The 21,989-nt window shown below is 44.7% G+C and overlaps 1 protein-coding gene across 5 annotated transcripts in view; it reads left to right on the top strand.

Moving 5' to 3' along the window:
* Positions 1–21,989, top strand: part of rcbtb1 (regulator of chromosome condensation (RCC1) and BTB (POZ) domain containing protein 1) — a 65,899-nt gene that overhangs the window by 6,235 nt on the left and 37,675 nt on the right. For 4 of the 5 annotated variants that reach the window (XR_005945852.1, XM_041211285.1, XM_041211286.1 and 1 more), the window contains exons 3-7: positions 3,762–3,958; positions 6,936–7,086; positions 9,303–9,469; positions 10,635–10,793; positions 20,548–20,655. Coding sequence is in view for 4 of the 5 variants with exons in the window: in XM_041211285.1 (XP_041067219.1) it covers positions 3,833–3,958; positions 6,936–7,086; positions 9,303–9,469; positions 10,635–10,793; positions 20,548–20,655 (711 nt within the window). In the remaining variant the exon portion in view is untranslated. Of the gene's footprint in view, positions 1–3,761; positions 3,959–6,935; positions 7,087–9,302; positions 9,470–10,634; positions 10,794–20,547; positions 20,656–21,989 lie in introns of those variants that run through there. The other variant, XM_041211288.1, reaches the window with a different exon arrangement.

Raw genomic sequence — 21,989 nt, 5'->3', positions numbered from 1 at the left:
GAAGGTTGCCTGCAGTGGCAGAAAAGCTGTTCATCTGCAGTCAACCCTTCTCTGCATTACTGTGTTATGATCCACTGTTTCAACAATTCTCACTTTAATCCCTTGCATTGTATGATGGCTTTGTCCTTTATATCTTTTGAGAACTTTGGGTTCCAAAGCTAAAAGTGAAAGCTGCTGTGTTATCCTAACATAATGTTACAATCCCCATTGAGATCCCTAACTTTTACAAAGAATGACAGAAAGCATCACATGACAAGATTTCATATTTTTAGATTTCGACTGTAACAAACATGCTAAAATCAACATACACTAACATTACTCAGACACTAAATATTTTCCACTCATTCATGGGACGTGAGCATCACTGGCTAGGCCAGCATTTATTGCCCATCCCTAATTGAACTTGTTAAGAGGGGGAATGCATGTGTGCGCGAGGGGGAGGGGATAGCGCGCGAGGGGGAGGGGATAGCGCGCGAGGGGGAGGGGATAGCGCGCGAGGGGGAGGGGATAGCGCGCGAGGGGGAGCGGATGGCACGCGAGGGGGAGCGGATGGCGTGCGAGGGGGAGGGGATAGCGCGCGAGGGGGAGGGGATAGCGCGCGAGGGGGAGGGGATAGCGCGCGAGGGGGAGGGGATAGCGCGCGAGGGGGAGGGGATAGCGCGCGAGGGGGAGGGGATAGCGCGCGAGGGGGAGGGGATAGCGCGCGAGGGGGAGGGGATAGCGCGCGAGGGGGAGGGGATAGCGCGCGAGGGGGAGGGGATAGCGCGCGGGGGGTGCTTGGGTGCGCGCGTTCTCCCCCCTCCCTCGCTCGGGCGCGTGTTCTCCCCCCTCCCTCGCCTGGGCACTCCCCCTCCCTAGATGTAGATTTATTTTCATTATCAGACTTCTTATCCCTCCAGCTTCTGTGGGAGTTCACAAGCAATGGCCTGCTACTGACATGCTGTGAGGCAATTTGTAGTCGTCAGTCATTATTGCAGCCTCTCTTAGGAACTTTATGGTCTTTCAAGTGGTACCTTATTCCCAAAGGGACACCTTTTTTAAAACCTTCCATTAGCATTACCTCTCTAAGGTTTTAAAAATATTGCTCAACCTTCATGGATCTATATGACCTATCAAATAACATCTCCTTTTCTCTAGCAAATTCTAGAGAAGTGTGACTCTGTTACTTCCTTAAATTTCTAAACTTCTGTCTGTGAGCCTCCAGCACTAAATCACAGGCATTGAGAACAGTTTTCGCTGTAGCATAATTACCAGATTGTGTCTGAAAGAGACGAGTACACTTCTAAAGCCTTCATCATGGACGCACTCTGCAATAAAACTGTCCAACTTTCTTTCCACCATTGCAGTTTTGCAGCAAATTTCTCAAATGACACAAAATACATTTCAACTCTTTACTCACTGAAATTAGGCAATAAGCAAATACTCCTTCCAAAACCAAAACCAGGAGTTAAATCGCAGTCACAGTCAAGTTCCCCTGCCACCCATTGTTCGTGTAATCAAAAGCTTTCTCCGTCAAGTTCAAATTTCCTTTTTAATTTGTCTTGCTCTAGTTTATCTTTTTCTTTGGAGTTCTAGTTCAAATTTTCATAATTTTTTTTCTTTTTCCTCTTTTTTTTCGAAATTCAGGTTTTTGGCTTTCCTCCAATTCAAGTTTTGCCCTTTATCTCTTTCCAGTTCAAGTTGATTAATTTGTAACTGAACTCTAACTACTTTGCCTGAGTGCTATTGGAATCACCCTTTTCCTCCTCAAGGTTCGAGTGTTGAGCCATAACTTCACTCTGCCTTTTTTACTCCACTTATAAATCTGTCCCTAATTCCTCATGCCAACTTTTCAATGAATACAACAAAAATAACTGTGAAATCTTGTTTGTTTAAACTGTGGAATATTCCAGTGTTATCAGTTTTACATCCTCTGGAGTCGTATCCTGCAAGGGCCCCCAATTTGTTACGATCTCCATAGAGACTGATGACTTTTAAAAAGAGATGTGCATTTTCCAATGATTGTTGGAAAACATTGCATGACAAGATATCACATTATACGACTCTTACTGTAACACACACATGAAAATCAACATACACTTAAGATTACATAGTAGGCAACTAATACACTAAACTGCAGAAAAAGTTGTTTCCCCATCAACCAATTAACACAACTGGAAACTCCATGTTGTACATTACGCCATGTTCTCAATAGTTATGTAGCCTTGTACGTTCAAGTCCAAATCCATCCTGGCTTTTTGGCAGGCTCCCTTCTCCCTGCCATGTCAGGGTGAGTCTGCCATTGTCCTTTTGAAAATCCCTTCACTCAAGCTGAGTCTGGCTGAGACTGAGAGTCTGTATGCAGCAAGGCCATCTGCCTCCTCCTTGTGTCAAGGTGTTAAAACTTGCACCTTTCGATAAATTTTGATTTGAGTTTTTGTCTCCATAAAGAGCAGGTCACTTGGGTTTGTTTCCGGGAAGGTTTTCTAGGAGGTCACACCCCCCCCTCTCCAAACTTTTTCATTTTACCTTGAGTTAAAGGAGATAGTTTAAAACACGACCATCTTATAAAGTCCAGCATTTGTAACAATAGGAACAGAAGTGGAAGCCTCGAGCCCATTCAGTTAAGTCTTAGCTGATCGATACTTCAACTCCAGTTATTCCCATTCATGTCAGCCAACTATTCTGACCAAAATAGTGGACTTCACTCATGTGGTACATGAAGAACCTTCACTGGCTTTACTGGGCATTTCCTGTAATCAATTTATCACGGTTCTTAATGTCTTTCTGTTTAACTGGTAATACGTTTACTTCAACGGAAACGCTTTAAGATGTTTCTGAACCTTTTTAAAAATGCTTCTTGTCATGTTCATGTCAAATACTCTTTCAACATGTCTGCGTATTTTCCATGGTTTATCACAACAGCTTTTTAAAAATTCATTCACGGAATGTGGGCTTTGCTGGCTAGGTCGGCATTTATTGCCCATCTCTAGTTGCCCTTGAGAAGCTGGTAGTGAACTGCCTTGAACCACTGCAGTCCATGTGGTGTAGGTACACCCACAGTGCTGTTAGGGAAGGACTCCAGGATTCTGACCCAGCTACAGTGAAGGAATGGCGATATAGTTCCAAGTCAGGATGGTGAGTGACTTGGAGGGGAACATCCAGGTGGTGGCGTTCCCATCTGTCTGTTGCCCTTGTCCTTCTAGATGGTAATGGTCCTGGGTTTAGAAGGTGCTGTCTAAGGAGCCTTGGTGAATTCCTGCAGTGTATCTTGGAGATGGTGCACACACTGCTGCTACTGTGCGTCAGTAGAGGAGGGAGTGAACGTTTGTGGATGTGATGCCAATCAAGTGGGCTGCTTTGTTCTGAATGGTGTCAAGTGTTGTTGGAGATGCACTCATCCAGGCAAGGGGCACATATTCCATCACACACCTGACTTGTGCCTTATAGTTGGTGGACAGGCTTTGGGGAGTCAAGAGGTCAGTTACTCATCACAGGATTTATATAGCACCTTTAACATAGTAACATGTCTCAAGATGCTTCAGACCAAATGTGAAAGCCAGTTCCACTGCAGTATTGATAATGTCACTTGCTCCTTAAAGTGTTACACGTCAAAATTTTATTTTTCTTTCAAAAAACTGAACTTGATTTTGGAGGGCACTGCAGGGTTAGTTTCAAGCTGTCTTGTTATCTTCTGACTTGCTATGATGAGCTGAGATTTTTTTTCTCCTTCATGTTTGAAGTAACACAGATCAAAAAATGTCAAATTCTCTTTCTTTCAGGCACAGTGCTAAAGGCTGGAGGAAATGTGACTGGGCAATCTCTTTAACTGGCTGTGCTTAAGAAACCAGTCATGGTGGATGTTGGAAAGTGGCCTGTGTTCAGCTTGCTTTCTCCGCAGGAAATTAAATCGATTCATCAAGCCTGTGTATTTGGTACTTCAGCTACTGAGGCTATTTACGTAACAAAAAATGATGATGTAAGTCTTGGGTTAGCTTTTTATGTCTTTGCGGCATTTTCCCTTTCAAATGAAGGCTATGACCTATTTGGCATAAAAATCACTGATCCTTGTATGACGGAAATGAATCTCCTGCTTCTAGAGAGCCTGAGTAAGCAAAATGACTGGCTCTGTACCTGCCTTCTTGACTGATCTCATTCCCATCACCTCTAGTCTCTGTCAGTGCAGTGACTCTTTCTGACTTCATGACAGGGAGAGGCGATGGCGTAGTGGTATTGTTGCTGGACGAGTAATCCAGAGACCCTGGGTAACGCTCTGGGGACCAGAGTTTGAATCCCGCCACAGCAGATGGTGAAATTTGAATTCAATAAAAAAAAAATCTGGAACCATTGTCGATTGTTGTAAAAACCCATCTGGTTCATTAATGTCCCTTGAAGGAAGGAAATCTGCCACCCTTACCTGGTCTGGCCTACATGTGACTCCAGACCCACAGCCATGTGATTGGCCCTTAAATGGTCTCTAAACAAGGGCATTAGGGATGGGCAATAAATGCCGGCCTAGCCAGCGATGCCCACATCCCATGAATGAATTAAAAAACATTTGTGAAACAGCCAGTTTTGATGGGGAGAGGGGGTTGGACTACCCAAAATGTGCCAAACATTCTTTTGACAGAACTCTTAGGTGGGCTGTTGGTATTAGTATGGCCAACTTGTGGTTTCATTGTTATGCTTCTGTTGTTCTGCGTTAGTTTTTTTAAACCATAACTTTATAACCTTACTTGTTTTTGTTTCTTTTTTCGATTTTAGTATCTTTCCCATTTTCTTTCTATTCCTTATTTCTCTAATCATTAATTTTCTCCCCTATAAAAGTCTTCATATTATATCCTACTGCTTTGTGTGTTAATATTCACCCCTTTGCGCAATAATGATTCCTTGAATTCTCTCTCAGATGTCTTTATCCAGTTTGTGTTACATAATTCTTTTGCCTCTTTTTTTGTTTCTTTGCCACCATTTATGCTTTCATTTCCATAATTTAATCCTTAATCTCTCTGCATATATGCTGCAGAAATAGGCCATGCATCCTAAGACCATGCAAGTGCTTGTGCTGCACACGAGCTTCATCTAACAATATCAACATATCCTTCTATTCCTTCCTCCCTCGTGTGCTCATTTAACTGCCTGGTGACTGTATCTCTGCCACAACTGTTCCCTGTGGAAGCACATGCCACATTCTAACCACTTCCTGGGTAGTGAAGTTTCTCCTGAAGTGCCACATTTGATTTATTAGTGACTATCTTATATTTATAACCCTAGCTCAGGTCCTGCCCACAAGTAGAAACATTCTTTTATGTCTACCCGATCAAACCTTTTCATAATCTTAATTACCACCATCGAGTCACCTTTTCTAGAGAAAGGCCTATTAAATCATTCCTGACAAGCATAAGGTACCAGTTCTGGTATCATTCCAGTAAATCATTTTTTCACCCTCTCCAGTATCTTTATAGCCTTTTCATAATATGGAGAACAGAACTGTTCATAAACTCAGACGTGTGGTTTAGTCAAGGTTCTGTGCAGGTTTAACATAATTTATCTGCTTTTTCATTCTCATGCTCTAGAAATGAACCCCTGTACTTTGTTTGCTTTTTTATGATGTTATTAATCTGTCTCATTACTTTTAATGATCTGTATCCCCAGATCCTGCTATTCCTCTACATGATTTAGACTTATTTTCCAAGAAGTGTGTGGTCTCCTTATTCTTCCAACCATAATGTATTGCTCAAATTTATGTATATTGAAGTTCATTTGAAATTACATGTCCATTCTGCTATTTTATTAATGGTTTTCCTGTATTTTGCTGCAACCCTCTTCTATATCAGAAGATTGCAGGATAAGATCCCTCTCAGAGGTACTTTGGCACATAATCCAGTGCATCAGTGCAGTACCAATGGAGTGCTACTCTGTCAGAGGTGTCCGCTTTCGAATGAGACATTAAACCAAGCTCCTGTCTGCCCTCTCAAGTAAACAGATCCCATGACACTATTCAAAGAGCAGGGGAATTCTCCTGGCTAAAATGGATCCATTTGCAAACTTTGGAATTCACTTTCAATACCTGAGTTCAAATTATTTATGTAAATTGTGACCAACAGTGGTCCCTGTACCAATCTTTGTGGAACAGCATTTCCCACCTTTTGCCAATCTGAGTAATGACCTTTAACTCCTACTTTCTGTTTTACTGTTTTGTAACCAGCTTGCTATTTCCATTCTGTTACTTGTGTCCTGACTGCCAGATCTAACCATAATCAGGAACCTACTTTTTGGTACCTTATCAAAGGCTTTTTAGAAATCCAAACATATTGGGCAGGATTTTCCAGCCCCGCCAGGTGCTGGGATCATCCAGTCCCTCCACCGAATCTCCCGCGGCGGATCCCAAAAATCCCGGCCATTATGCCTACTGCATTACCCTATTTGTTACTTTTTCGAAGAATTCAGTTGGACGAGTGCATCCTTTTCTTTTGGAATCTCTGCTGATTACTCTTTATTATATTTCCACTTTTGAGGTGTTTTACTTTTATGACTTTGACTTAGGATTTCTTTCCTATCACTGACATTATACTAATTGGTCTGCAATTCCCTGCACTAGTTCCATCTCCCTTTGTAAATATAGAAATCATATTAGATGTCACCAGTCCTCTCACATTCCCTTTCCAAATGAAATTATATATAGATATACAAGTATATACAATAGTTCCTCTGCTATCTTAATTTCTTTTAAAATTTGTGGATGTAGCCCATCCGGACCAGGGTTTTATCCACTCTAGTTTTAAATCATTTATCAATTTAAAAACAGTTGCCTTTGCAGGAAGAATAATGTTCCCAGACTCATTGGAGTTAGTAAAAATGCACTATAGCCATTGCCAGTAGTTGGTCTGAGTAGTATATCTTGACAAGTAGCTCACATGATCACATGGCTCACTGTATGCAACCCACTTCTGTTGCAGGTGTTTGCACTTGGGGTGAATTGCAGCAACTGCCTAGGAATTGGAGATGGTCAGAGTGTAGTTACACCAAAGAAAATAGAAGCTTTGTGTGGGAAGAAAATAATTTCTCTCAGTTATGGAAGTGGACCACATATTTTACTTGCAACTAAAGGTAAACTTAAGTTTTACTGTACTGATTTCCAGTATAGTTTTCGAGGTCGTCCAGTTGTCAGCCATGGCTCAGTGGTAGCACTCTCACCTCTTGAGTCAGAAGATTACAGGTTAAAATCCCTCTCAGACTTGGGTGCATAATCCAGGCCGAGTGCTGTACTGTCAGAGGTGTCCCCTTTTGAATGAGACATTAAACCAAGATCCTGTCTGCCCTCTCAAGTAAAAGACCCCATGGCACTATTCAAAGAAGATCAGGGGAATTCCCCTGGCCAATAATATATCCCTTAACTAATGTCACTAAAGCAGATTATCTGGTCATGATCTCATTGCTGTTTGTGAGATTTTTCTGTACCCAAATTGACTGCATTTCAAAAAGAACATTATTGACTGTGAAGCATTTTGGGAGATTCACAGGCCATGAAGGGTGTTATGGAAATGCAAGCTGTTTCCTTTCTGTGCTAAATTTAGTTGATGAGATTAGGAATGATGACCTGTAACTTCTGAGCTCCCCAGTGTCAGGTTTGGTGGGCGGGTACTGCAAAGATTAGCTGGGGAATCCCTCTGGGAAGTCCGCAGGTAAGGGTTTTCATGGCAATTGCCCAGAAGTGCACACTTACCCTGGACAAGTGCACTGTGCTGGGAACCATCCGATAATGTGGTTTAAATAGAAAACTTCGGATGGTTCCACTGGGGTTATACCAGTAGTTACTCAGAAAAAGTTAGAAGAATTAAAACCTCTTCTAACTTCTGAGTAATTATTGTAAAGACCCAGACCGACTCCAAGGGAGTCCCCCAAACCCCCTCCCCCCAGCCATGGAACTTCTCCCACCGCCCCAATAACCCCACCACACCCCCAACCTCTGACACCCCCGACAATCCCCACCCCCTGACCCCCAACCCCCACCCTCCCAGACCTCCGAAACCCTGAACTCCCTGTTCCACCAACTATTTTTCCCGAGCTAACTAACACTGTCTCCATTATGGTAGATGCAGATTCCCTCGCTTTAATCTCTATGACAGAACGAGGATGTATTTTATTCTTTGGGTGGAGGCAAAAGGTAAGTGGTTGACGGGAGCGGGGTGGAAGGAGAAACTTAAAAACGCAAAATTCATTAAAACATTTTTTTAAATTTTTCAAAAAATCAACTGTCAAAGCAGAATCAAATGCCACATTTATTTTGCTGGACCAGTTTGGGACCCTCTATTTACATTGCTAGCTGGGAGCGGGTTGCACCCACAGGATGGAACACTTCTAAACTTTTGGTTTCCAATAGGTTAGCTGGTGGTTTTCTCTCCAGCAACAATGAGTCCAAAACCATTTTTGCTGGCCATTAATGCTCACAATTAGTTTGGAATAATATCTAGATTTGTTGCTATTAGCAATGCACAGGTTAATTTCATTTTAAGCTGCAAGTTTAAATTTGAAATTCATTAATCCCATGGAGCCATTTGAGGCCAATAAAATGTTTGAAACCGCTGGGAGGGGTTGAGTGCTTCATGTGGCAGTTTCTCTTTGCTAGTCATCCTCAAAACTGTAGCTGTTCCAATGGAAAGATTGTGATTAATTGTAAGGCGCTAGAATTCGATCCAGGGAACTCAATTGTTAGCCAGTATTTTTTGGCACCAGTCCACAATCTGTGATTCAAACTCCCTTTGTCACGAGTTGATGCACTGAGACACTCTCTTTGCCTTACATTGGTAGCTGATTCCTGCAGCCATGATCTAGTTGCATCAATGGAATTAGACATTTCCCAGTCTGAAGAGGATTCCATTCATGCTGCAGGTCAGCTTCATGAATCAGGAGAGTGCACTCTTATCCCTGTCATGCCTCACATTTCACCAGTATTTCTCATCAGCTACTCGGTGCTACTCCTGTCCTGTTCACCACCCCCCCCACCACCAGTCCAAAATATGTGTTTCTAAAATCTAAGTGTTCAATTTTTATTTTTGAATGAGGCAAACCGAGTCAGGAGTGTGGGTGGATGAGAGGGAGTGGCTGTGTGGGCCATTCATTTTTCAGGGTAGTGTTGATGGGGCTTCATATGCCTGAGGACCCAGAGAAAATAACTGCCTCTCCCCAAAAGTGTTCTTGGTGCTACCTGTTTGGATGCAAATGTTGCCTGGATTTTCAGTAAAGACCAGGGCCTATGGCAACAATCTTCAGGTAGCCTCTGGATCCTATCAGTCACTTCCAAAAAATATTATCATCTTTTACAGATGGAGAGACCTACTCCTGGGGCCTCAACAGTTATGGCCAGCTGGGTAATGGAACAACTGGTCCTGGTTCATTACCTTTCCTTGTTTCTAGCATGTTCGATGACAAAAAAGCAGTGGAGGTTGCTTGTGGTTCCAATCATTCTATGGTTCTAACAACAGAAGGGGAGGTGAGAGCTGACCACCTAAGTGTAATGTTTTTACAGTCTGCATTTTTTGTTTGATAACGTAAATTTATCTATGCATGTGATTTGATTTCTAACTGTACAAATTAATCTTTTTAAAATGCTAAATATAATAGAATGAAAAGCTGAGTGAGCTTCATTTTTGAAGTAAATTTTCTTTATATTTGTTTTTCATTGAACCAGACAGCACAGAAGGAGGTCATTCAACTCATTATTCCTGTACCAGCTCTTTGAAAGAACAATCCAGTTAGTCCCTCATCCCTGATACCATTCTGGTAAATCTCCTCTGCACCCTTTCCGAGGCCATTTAAGGTGCCATGTAGAAAATAGTATTCCAGCGTTAATTCTACCCTGCCTCAAAGCAATGCCAAGTCACTCTTAGACATTACTGGGAACAGTATGGCTTCTTGTGCACAAAGATGTCTGTACACTGTGACTTGACAGCAGATGTATTTATGTCTTTATGATCTTTTGGCCTCAGTAGTTGAAAGTAGAGGGGCAATTTTTGAAGGCCTCTTGTTGAAAGGAGAGAACTCCTGCATTGGTTCTGGACTCCATAGCTAGAGATCGATTGGAATTTTCGTCATAAAACACTCTCAAATGCAAGATTATATTTAATGTACAAACATGTATGTGTGAATGCGTGCGCGTGCACACACACACGCATTCAAACATTCACACACATGCGGATGGATAAAATGCAAATAAAAGCACACAGAGAAAAGTTGTGCACACAGGGAAGCATAGGCACACAATGAAAAGGCATGTGCACACGCAGATGTAGAACTTCGAAATATAAATTTTGACAGTAGACTGAATATGTGGTGTGCACTAATAATGTGCAATGTTGTAGCTATATATCACATTTTTTAAGTGTTCTTTTTCAAGTACACCACGAGAGTACAGTGTGCATGTATGTACAGGTCATTGAGTTAGTTTCCATGAGCTAAATCATTATTTAATATTTCGAAATTAGAGCCTCAAAATTTACAGGCATTGCGCACATGGCAACTTCTGGTGCCAAGTTGTTTGCATGTTTGAAAATCTGCCACACCTGGTAGAGTTAATTCCATTTTATTCTTGACTATATGACTTATCTGTTTTTTGCACAATTTAAGTTTCTTCCCTTCTATGTCTGCTTTGGTGATAGGTTTATTCCTGGGGTTATAACAACTGTGGACAAATTGGATCAGGATCTACTGCAAGCCAGGCAACGCCACGGAGAGTGACACACTGTTTGCAGAACAAGAGGGTTGTCGCTATCGCCTGTGGTCAGATATTCTCCATGGCTGTAGTAGACAATGGAGAGGTAATTATTTGTCATGATCCAGCATGCTAAACCTCATTCAACGTTATCTTGCTAGTGTTACTGAAAGAGTAATGAGGGCATTGCAGTTGACAGTGATGTGAAAATTTTACTTCATACTTATATTACCCTGGCTTAATTTGGGTGAGTGAAACCAGCATTGGTTTTCCCATGGGTTCAGTTAGTGAGTTGGTAATGATGATGCCCACAGGTGAAGAGCAGTCCAGGGTCTGAACTGGATGCTTATAATTGGTAGAATACAAAATTGCTTGGGGTAAGATGCTGTACAGAACAATTAGTGGCTTATAAAATTGCATGAGCTGTGGATTCAAGTCCCACTCCAGAGGCTTGAGCAGAAAATCAAAGCTGACACTTCAGTGTAGTACCAAGGGAGTGCTGCAGTGTCGGAGGTGCCATCTTTCAGATGAGACATTAAACTGAGGTACTGTCTGCCCTCTAAGGTGGAGTTAAAAGATACCATAGTACTATTCCAAAGGAGCATTGGAAAGTGTCCAGGCCAATATTTATCCCCCAACCAACACCTAAAACAAATTGTCTGGTCATTATCACATTACTATTTGAGGGATTTTGTTGATCATAAATTGGCTGATGCGTCTCCTACAATAGAAAACTGACTACACATCAAAAGTACATTATTGGCTATAAAGCATTTTGGGACATCCTGAGGTCACAAAAGGCACTACATAAATGCAACTCTTTCCTGTTGAATTCATTGAAGGTTATCTTACAAATTTGTGACTGGGATACTTGACCAGTTTATGAATGAAACTTTGCACTTGGATTATAAACTTTTTACTTACTACCTTGAACAATTTTGCATTGTGGGCAATAGATTAATATTTTGTACCAGTGCCTCTGTGCAATGTGGTGTGATGTTGCTGAAGCTAAATATATTTGAAGTTAACTCCCTCCTGAACTTTTTAAATTTAAATTTTAGTGCAGAGAGAGAACCCTGCCTCTGCCCACCTTATAAACTGACTGAGTGAATGCTGGAAATTCCTTTGTTGCAAAGATTTGTTGAATATATCCAGCTAGCACTAAGAAAAGCAGAGTCCAGCGCACAGCCAATAAAACAAAGTTACAGTGTTAGCATAGAGCTCTCACCTCAGAGTCAGAATGTTGTGGGCTCAAACCTCACTCGACAACTTTAACCCCTACTATGGGCAGACATTTTGGTGCTGTGTTGAGGGAGATCTTAGCATCCTGGCCAACATTCATCCTTTAACCAACACAGCCAAAAGCAGATTAACCGTCATTTGTCTAATTTTCTGTTTTGTGGGACCTTGCTGTGTGCAAAGTGACTGCTGGGTTTGCCTTCAAAACAACAATGACTGCACTTCAGATGTAATTAATTTACTGTGAAAGCTTTGGGATGTCCTGAGACCACAAAAGAGATTTTGCTTTTTGCTCTCTACAGGAATCAATAGGTGTATAGTTTTGTAAAACTTCACTGCTGTTGTAGCAGCCAGTGTGCGTCAGAACATTGGAGCAGTGGTGTTGTTGCCCCATCTCTTCCTGCACGCTTAACGGCAACAGGGCTCTTGCCTGAAACAAAGCCATACAGAGTTAATCTTTGTATGTCCTTTTAACATTATTCCTTCAAATGACTATTTCACTGTTGTTACTCAGTTTTATTGAGAGGAATTTGTTCAGGCAGTGGGTTAGCTATAGATACGTGGAGAGTCAAGAGAAGCTAGGATTGTTCTCCTTAAATCTTGCTTTAATCTTCTCTGCTTTAATAGATGTGCTCAAAATTATGAGGTTATTTAATAGAGTAGATTGAGAGAAACTGGTTCCAGTGGCAGGAAGGAATTAATTAATAATCGCATAGTGAAGGCGCCTCTTGATAGCAGCAACCATAATATGATTGAATTTTTAAAATTCAGTTTGAGGGAAAGAGGAGTGGGCTATGGGCAGAATTTTGCCCTTGACGGGCGGGTGGGCCCGACCAACTCAGCAGTGAGCAGGCAGCCGATTGCCATTTTGCGCGGGTGAGCCAATTAAGGCCCGCCCAGCGGGTTTGCGATTCCCATGTACAACGGGAAATTCGAATCAGCGGCGGGTGTGTTCAGACCGCCGGTTCCAATGGGGAACCGGCAATCCGTATAAACAGTGGCCAGGCAGCCTCCTTGAGGCAGTTCACCATGGCCACTCATAGAGAAGGACATGCTGGTTTGAGGGCACAGGAGCAGGAGGAGGGGGGTAGGCTGCAGGATAGGCCAGCGGGGGGAGAGTGCCACTGTGCCCCTTGGTTCTCAGGTGCCTGCCTTGCTGTCGTCCTTGAAGAGGTGTCCAACCATCGGGATGTTTTGTATCCAGAGGATGGGAGGAGGAGGGCCCCCCATGTCACCAGGCAGGCGTGGCAAGAGGTGGCGGTGGCTGTAAGCGCCCATGATGATGTGCGGCGCAACAGGACACAGTGCCGCAAGCGCTTCAATGATTTGTTGTGCTCTGGAAGGGTGAGTACCATGTCGGCCTTGGCCGTTTGACCCAGCAGGTAGGCTTAGCCTTTGAACCCCACCCTTCACGTCTTAGTGGCGTTATTGCAATGGGCATTTGGTGCACGCTGGGTGGGCAAAGAGACAGTGACCATGCTTACATCAGCCTTAGTGGTTGAGGAGAAGATGGGTTCTCCCCACAGCATATGTTGGTGTTTGTCGCATTTGAGTAGTCTGGGAGTAACCTGCAGGGGAGGCAGCTAGACACATACTCAGAACTCCAACACATGTCTTATTGATGGTGATGAGATGATGAAGGGGGAGCCTCAAGGTGGTGTCGTGGCCAAGAGCCATCTGCTGGCCTCGGCGCCGCACCTAGTTGCACCTCCTTGTCATGGGCGCTAAGACTCGTGTGATATTCAAAGTGATGGACGCCGAATGTGTCCAAGGTGTCCGCTGGGGCAGGGGGTTGGGACCAGCTGTACTATCTTCTGGGAACTGATCATCAGTAGTGTGGACAGGAGTTGCTGGATGCCTCAGATGGGCCACTGTGGTTGGGATGCGGCGTGTGTGCGCAGAGTACATGAGCGATCAGCCCCAATAGATCCTCTTCTCTGTTCTGCAGGCAAAAACAGAGCACAATCTGAGGGAGCGCCAGAGGACTGGTGGTGGGTATGCCATGCTGCCACACTCCCCACCTACGAGGAGCAGGCCATGGAGCTGGGGAAGAGGCAGGCGGCTAGGACAGCAGGTGTTGGCGAGGCTGGGGTGCAGCGGCCAGGTATTTGAGGGCCACAGTCCCATCCACTCTGTCTCCCCACCATCCAAAGCTCTGATGGTTGCTGCAATCGTTAATGCAGCAACACTGCTCATTCACAGACTGATACACTCAGACTTGTGGGTCATACACAAAAGTCCCTCGGCCCCTTGAGGATGCACATCTCTAGCGCCTTCCAAAGTCCCATTTGTGACCACTATCCCCATGGCCTAACATGCCATGTCATCGCTGCTGCACAGCCAAAGACGTTTTGCATCTTAGGAGGGTTTGTACCTCCACCACCCTTTCAGCCAGTGCATCCCACATGACTCTGTCCAAAAGGTCCTCAGCACCTCACCTGTCAACCTCATGGCACTCAAATAAATGCCACCACATTAGTCATCCCTGCGCCAAGGGGAGATGTTGCCTCCTGTCCACCCGTTCTATGCCCCTCAACGGTATGAAGGTCAATAATGTGGCCTGTCAATCCCCTGTGCTCCACAGCAAATGTCACAAGTGTATGCAATGTTTCCTCATCACTCCAACTCTCCAGGCCAGCATGCATCCAGGTCAAGGACCTCTGCACTCTCCCCACCCCAATGCCATCCCTCCCATGAAGCGCAGGTCACAACTGGGCACAGAAGTGCAGATGTGGCCTCGACAGCGTTTTCTGCACTTGCAACATGACCTCCCTTTTCCTACATTCTATTCCTCGTCTAATAAAGGCAAGTCTGGCTTCGACCTTGTTAAATGCCTTATGTTCTTGTTCTGCTACCTTAATGGGTCTGCCCAGCAAGGTCCCTGTAATCGTCGTGACTTCCCACGGTCCTACCATTACTCATGTGTTCCTGTACCTTGCTTGTCTTGCCCAAGTGCTTAACCAAACACTTATCCACATAACATTCCATGTGGCATTGCTTAGGCCATCTGACCAGCCTGTTTGTATGCGCATGTAATGTTTGGGCCTCCTCTTGACTATTTACCACCCCACTAATGTTTGTCTCCTTAGGTTCTTGAAGGGTAAATGACTTATGAGGCTTGGTGGGGAAAAGGATGAGCACTAAATGATGCACTGTCCTTGTTAATTTCAGCATCACCACCGCATGGCAACGCCCAGCACGTCCGGAGCACCCCCCACCCACCCACACACACACCTGCGGGCCAAAACACGCAACTTGCGGCACATCATTTCAGCCAGCCAAGCACCAGCGCAGCGACAAACACTTCGGTGGGGAATATAACGTCGGCTAGTATTCCGGGTTACAGGGGAGAGGGCACTTCACAATCGCTGGAGGAGATGGCACGGACAGAGAGTGCAGCTGGCGCCAGTAGCCAGAGGACTGCAGGGGACCAGGCACATGCTGAGTCGGGCAGTGATGATGTGCCTCTGGAGTTATCACCAGTGCAGCAGCTGCAGAACAAGTGGCTGGGTGTGCGGGAGCATCTGGCATGAGGGTGTGCTTCAGTTGGTCTCTGTAGTGGAGGAATCCAGGCAGAGTGTGAATCCAGGCAGAGTGTAAGTGAAGGCATGAACCTCAGGACAGAGCTTCAGGCTTCCTGCACTGAGAGATTGGCTACTCTCATGGAGATGGGCTTCAGTTGGATTGAGACTCTTCTGATTGGGTTACGCTCTGACCTGCAAGCACTCACAGTGCTAATGGCCACAGGTGGTCATTACCAATGTGGGAGATGTTCTGGGCATCAAGTGTCGCCGCTCAGTGCCCATCCATCTGCGGTGAGCAGGGAGGTCCAATGTGACCTCATGTCGGCGCAGCAGCTGCCTGTCGTCACTGTGAGCTCCTCTCAGGAGGGCAGCAGCTCCTCCGTCCCTCTGCCGGTGACCGTTGCATCCGTTGAGGCTGTGACAACTGGGGAGGTGCTAGTTCTGGAACTGGCCACTCCCTCCCAGGCTGGGCCATCACAGTCTCCACGGGCCAGAGGACGCCCGCCAAGGTCATTGATGCCAAAAGGACAGCAGAATCAGCAGGCTGTCTCAAAAGCCACTCTGACCAATGGGGCGGCACCTAGATGTAGCACCCACAAACAAAAGCATAAGGCACGTTAGGCACTCCACAGGTATGTCGCTGGTGATTTTGTGTTGGCCCTAGATTAGGGAAAAAATACTTATGTATGTCTGAACGACGTTTGTGTTTGATGTTGGACTGAATAAAGTCCACTTTTCTGACCATGGCTGAGGGTGTTTCCTTGGTGCTGCATTTGTATGTTTCACAGACATATCATGAATGTTTGAGTGGACATTGATGTTTCTGTACAAAGCCCTTAGTTGCAGCTGATGAGGTGGAAGATGTAGCACCTAAGTGCCACGTGTGGAAGCGCCAGGCAATGCCAGTTCTGCTGATCCATGTGTGTAGAGCTTGGATTAAAGGTTTGTTGGATTAAATTGTCCCTGGTGTCCCTGCCTCCTAGCGGGTTGGTGTGCTGCCCCTCATCATCACCCTGTACTTCCTCATTCTCTGAGCCATTGCTGGATTCATCATGTGCAGCCTCATCCAGGGCATCAAGGTCTTCATCGTCAACTGTATCCCCCCTCTCCAGCGCTAGATTGTGCAGAGTGCAGCATGCTACCACCATCAGAGAGACGCGATTCGGGGGGTACTGGAGTGCGCCCCCTGAGCGGCCCAGGCATCGGAAGCGCATCTTGAGAAGACCGATGGCTCTCTCCACCACAGCCCTTGTGGTGCTGTGGCTCCTATTGTAGCGCTCCTCAGCTTCTGTTCTTAGATGGCGGAGAGGCGTCATGTGCCACCTTCTGAGGGGATAGCCCTTGTCACCCAGCAACCAACCATCCAGCTGAGCCAGAGCACTGAAGAGTCCCGGCATCTGGGAGTGTCTGAGGATGTAGGTGTCATGGGAGCTGCCAGGGTACCTTGCACAGACTTGTAGAATCAGCATCCTGTGGTCACACACTATCTGCACGTTCATAGAGTGGAAGCCCTTCCTGTTGACGAAGGCACCAGGTTCACCTGCTGGCGCCTTGATGGCCACATGTGTACAGTCTATAGCACCCTGGACGCGGGGGAAGCCAGCAATGGCCGCTAAGCCTCTGGCTCACTGTGTCTGACTTGCCTGGTTGCAGTGGAAGTGGATGAAGGTCAATGCACGTCTGAACAGAGCATCTGTAACCTGCTTGATACAAGTGTGGACAGCTGATTGGGAGATACCGCAAAGATCACCCACCGAGCTCTGGAAGGAGCCAGAGGCATAGAAGTGGAGGGAAGCTGTGACCTTGAGAGCCGCTGGCATGGGGTGTCCACCGATACAGTTAGGGGAGATCTCAGAGCCAATCATCTGACAGATATAGTTGACTGTCTCCCCTGAGAGACGGAGCCTCTTTCAGCACTGCACCTCAGACATATTGAGGTAGCTGCTTCACCGCCTGTATACCTTGGCAGCAGGATAGTGGCATCTTCTGCAGCCCCTTCCACCTTGGACAATCTCTTGGCCCTGCGCCCCTTGTGCCTCCCAAAGGTGGCTCCCCTGGAGGCTGATTGTCCAATCCTGACCTCCTTCTTATTCTATCCCTCCCTTCCTCCTCAGAGGAGCTGCCTCCAGTGGAGGTGTCAGAGCCCATATCCAGGCTAAATGGAGGCCTTCGGAAAGCTGCAGGCCCGATAAAGATTACTGTCTACAGACTGGTGAGCTGAAGCTTCAAAGTACAGAGAAAGCTGCTGGAATTCGTTCTGAGCTGGTAACAATCACACAGGCAAATTTAAAACACTTTCTGCATTAAATACTTTAGAAAAACATTAACAATCCCTCTGAGCCCACATATCCCGCCAGTGCATGAGTTTTGTTAAAAAATCAGTTACCCGCATGCCCGTTGGGCTTGTGCGCCGAGCGTAAGTTCACACAGGCTCCTCAAAATCGGCGTCAATTGCCGACTTACTGGCCTTAACTAGGCCTTTAATTAATGGCAGGCAAGCGTCGCGCTGCATAGCGCACCCGCTGACCTAAATATCACGATGCTGCACGCTGATGTTGGGACACTCACATGACGTCAGTGTGTGACATTTTAAGCGCTGATGTGCGGGCTCCACCACCTGCACGTTAGCCAGAAAATTCTGCCCTATGTTTTTAAACTTAAATTAGGGCAATTATGAGGGCATGAAAGCAGAGCTGGCTAAAGTGAACTGGAAAATTAGGTTAAGGGATAGACCAATAGAGATGCAGTGGCAAACATTTAAGGGGATATTTCAGAATGCACAGAATAGATACATTCCAATGAATGAGAAAAGTCCAAGGGATGGACACACCATCCCCAGTTAACCAGAAAGGTTAAAGATAGTATCAAACCTAAAGAAAAAGTATGTAATTGTGCAAAGCTCGATAGAAGGCCAGAAGATTGGCCAGAATATAAGGAACAGCAAAGGATGACTAAAAGATTAATAATTAGGGAAAAATTAGAGCACGAGAGAAAGCTAGCCAGAAATAGAAAAGCAGATAGTAAGAGTTTCTATAAATATTTAAAAGAGAAACAAGTTAACAAAGTGAGCTTTGGCCATATAGAAAGTGAGTTTGGAGAATTGATAATGGAAAAGAAGGAAATAGCATCAGCCTTCACTATAGATGATACAAGTAACATTCCAGAAGTGCTATAAATCACGAAATGAAAGGGAGGGAGGAACTCAGGAAAATTGCAATTACCAGAGAAGTGGTACTGAGTAAATTGTTGGAGCTGTGGGCTGACAAGTGCCTGGGTTCTGATGGACTTCATCATAGGAAGTGGCTAGTAAGATAGTTGATGCATTGGTTTTAATTTTCTGAAACTCCCTAAATTCAGGGAAGGTCCCATTAGATTGGAAGATAGCAAATGTAACTCCATTATTCAAAAATGGAGGGAGACAGAAAGTGGGAAACTACAGGCCAGTTAGTTTAACATCTGTCATAGGGAAAATGTTCGAAGCTCTCATTAAAGAAGCTATAGCAGGGCACTTGGATAAGTTCAAGGTAATCAGGCAGGGTCAACATGGCTTTGTGAAAGGGAAATCATGTTTAACCAACTTATTGGAGTTCTTTGAGGAAGTAACATGTTCTGTGGATAAAGGGGAAGCAGTGGATGTACTGTACTTAGATTTCCAGAAGGTATTTAATAAAGTACCACATCAAAGGTTATTGCAGAAAATAAAAGCTCATGGAGTAGGGGATAACATATTGCCATAGATAGAGGGTTGGCTAGCTAACAGGAAGCAGAGAGTAGGCATAAATGGGTCTTTTTCAGGTTGGCAAGATGTAGCGAGTGGTGTGCTGCTGGGATCAGTGCTGGGACCTCAGTGGTTTACAATTTATATAATGACTTGGATGTAAGGATGGATGGGATGGTTGCCAAATTGGCTGACAACACGAAGTTAGGTAGGAAAGTAAGTTGTGAAAAGAACGTGAGGCTACAGAAGGATATAGATAGGTTAGGTGAGTGGGCAAAGATCTGGCAAATGAACTATAATGTGGGAAAATGTGAAATTGTCCATTTTGGCAGGAAGAATAAAAGAGAAGCATATCTAAATGGTGAGAGATTGCAGAGCTCTGAGATGCAGAGGGACCTGGGTGTTTTAGTATATGAATCGCAGAAGACTAGCATGTAATTAAGAAAGTTAATAGAATGTTTTCATTTATTGTGAGGGGAATTGAATACAAAAGTAGGAAGGTTATGCTTCAGTTATACAGAGCACCAGTGAGATCACATCTGGAGTAGTGTGTACAGTATTGGTCATCTTATTTCAAGAAGAATGTAAATGCGTTGGAAGCAGTTCAGAGAAGGCTTACCAGACTAATACCTGGAATGGGCAGCTTGCCTTATGAGGAAAGGCTAGGCTTGTATCTGCTGGAGTTTAGAAGAGTAAGAGGCGACTTGATTGAAACATAAAAGATCCTGAGGCACCTTGACAGGGTGAACATGGAGAGGATGTTTCCTCTTGTGGGAGAATCTAGAACCAGGGGTCACTGTTTAAAAATAAAGGGGTCGTCCATTTAAAATAGAGACGAAGCAAAAATTTTTCTCTGAGGGTCGTGAGTCTTTGGAACTGTCTTCCCGAAAAGGCAGTGGAAGCAGAGTCTGGATATTTTTAAGGCAGAGGTGGATAGATTCTTGGTAAGCAAGGAGGTGATAGGTTATTGGGGGTAGACGGGATGCAGATTTGAAGTTACTACCAGATCAGCCATGATCTTATTAAATGACGGAGCAAGTTCAAGGGGCCGAATGGCCCAAGGTTCATATGAAGGTCAGTTACCAGAAGACACAAGTTTTAAGATAATTCATAAAAGAACGAGAGAGGTGATTTTTTTTTTTATATATGACACATGCTGGAATTCACTGCCAGAAAGGGTGGTGGAGGCAGATTCAACTGTAGCATTCGAACGGGAACTGGATATATACTTGGAAAGAAAAAAATATCAGGGCTATGGGGAAAGATTAGAGGGAGTGGGACTAATTGAATATTTTTTTGAAGAGTCAGTACAGACACAATGAGCTGAATGACCTCCTTTAATAATGCATGATTCTGAATGTTTGCCTCCTGCATTACAGGTGTATAGTTGGGGTTACAATGGCAGTGGTCAACTGGGCACAGGAGTTAATGGAAACCACCTTACCCCTTGCAGAGTGACTGCATTACAAGGAATTTGTGTCCTTCAGGTAGATAATCTTTTATAATCTCTGCTTTATTTATTTATGGAAAACCTATTGGCTTTGTTTGACTTCCATGGCATGACTGGATAAATTGTGTTACATAGTTTTTTAAAATGACCCAACAGCTCATTTGTTAAGGGAATTCATATACAACTCCCCCATAAGCATATTAGCTCTACAAGTTATAAAGTGTGATAAAATGAATTAATACAACTTGCTTGTTCTAGATATAAAGTTAAGCAATGTGTGTAGGTTGAAAGCATTTTGGCTTTCAATTATGTGTTTATTTCAACTTCAATCTGCAGAATATATTGAGTTAATCAGCTGCTTGAGTGGCAGCCTGGGTGATGACATCATACAATGATGGTGGCATAGTGGTAAATGTTACTAGACTTGTAATCCAGAGGCAAAAACAAAAATTGCTGGAAAAACTCTGCAGGTCTGACAGCATCTATGGCGAGAAAGACAGAGTTAACATTTCAAATCCGTATGACTCTTCTTCAGAGCTAAAGAGAAGTAAAAATATGGTGAAATATATACTGTTTAAGGGGGGTGGGAGAGGTGAAGCTAGATAGAAGGCCAGTGATAAGGGGAGGCAAAAAGTGGAAGGGGTGTTGATGGTGGTGATACTGGCGAAAGGAGGTGCTGATAGTGACATTGAGAGTAGAAAGCAGGATGAACAAGTGACAGTTGGCCCTAGTGGGAGTGGGTTGGGGGGACCCTGTCATGGTTCTGGGAGGGAGAGGAAGGTGTGAGGGCGGATGCGCAGGAGATGGGTTGGACACAGTTGAGGGTCCTGTGAACCACCGTGGGTGGGAAACCACGGTTAAGGAAGAAGGAAGACATGTCAGAGGAACTATTTTGGAAAGTGGCATCATCGGAACAGATGTGACGGAGGCGAAGGAACTGAGAGAATGGGATGGAGTCCTTATAGGAAGCGGGGTGTGAGGAGCTGTAGACGAGGTAGCTGTGGGAGTCTGTAGGCTTGTAATGAATATTGGTGGACAGTCTATCACCAGAAATTGAGACTGAGTGGTCAAGGAAGGGAAAGCAAGTGGCAGTGATGGAGGGGTGGAAATTGGAAGCAAAATTAATAAATTTTTATAGGTCCAGACAAGAGCATGAAGCAGCACCAAAGTAATCATCGATGTACCGGAGAAAGAGTTGTGGGAGGGGGCCTGAGTGGGACTGGAGCAAAGAATGTTCCACATATCCCACCCACGGTGGTTGACAGGGCCCTCAACTGTGTCTGACCCATCTCCCGCACCTCTGCCCTCACACCTTCCTCTCCCTCCCAGAACCATGATAGGGTCCCCCTTATCCTCACTTTTCACCCCACC

This window comes from Carcharodon carcharias, chromosome 18 (genome assembly GCF_017639515.1).
Source record: "Carcharodon carcharias isolate sCarCar2 chromosome 18, sCarCar2.pri, whole genome shotgun sequence".
Taxonomy (NCBI): Eukaryota; Metazoa; Chordata; class Chondrichthyes; order Lamniformes; family Lamnidae; genus Carcharodon; species Carcharodon carcharias.
The sequence above is the reverse complement of the archived record's forward strand: the minus strand, read 5'-3'. Positions and strand labels throughout refer to the sequence as shown.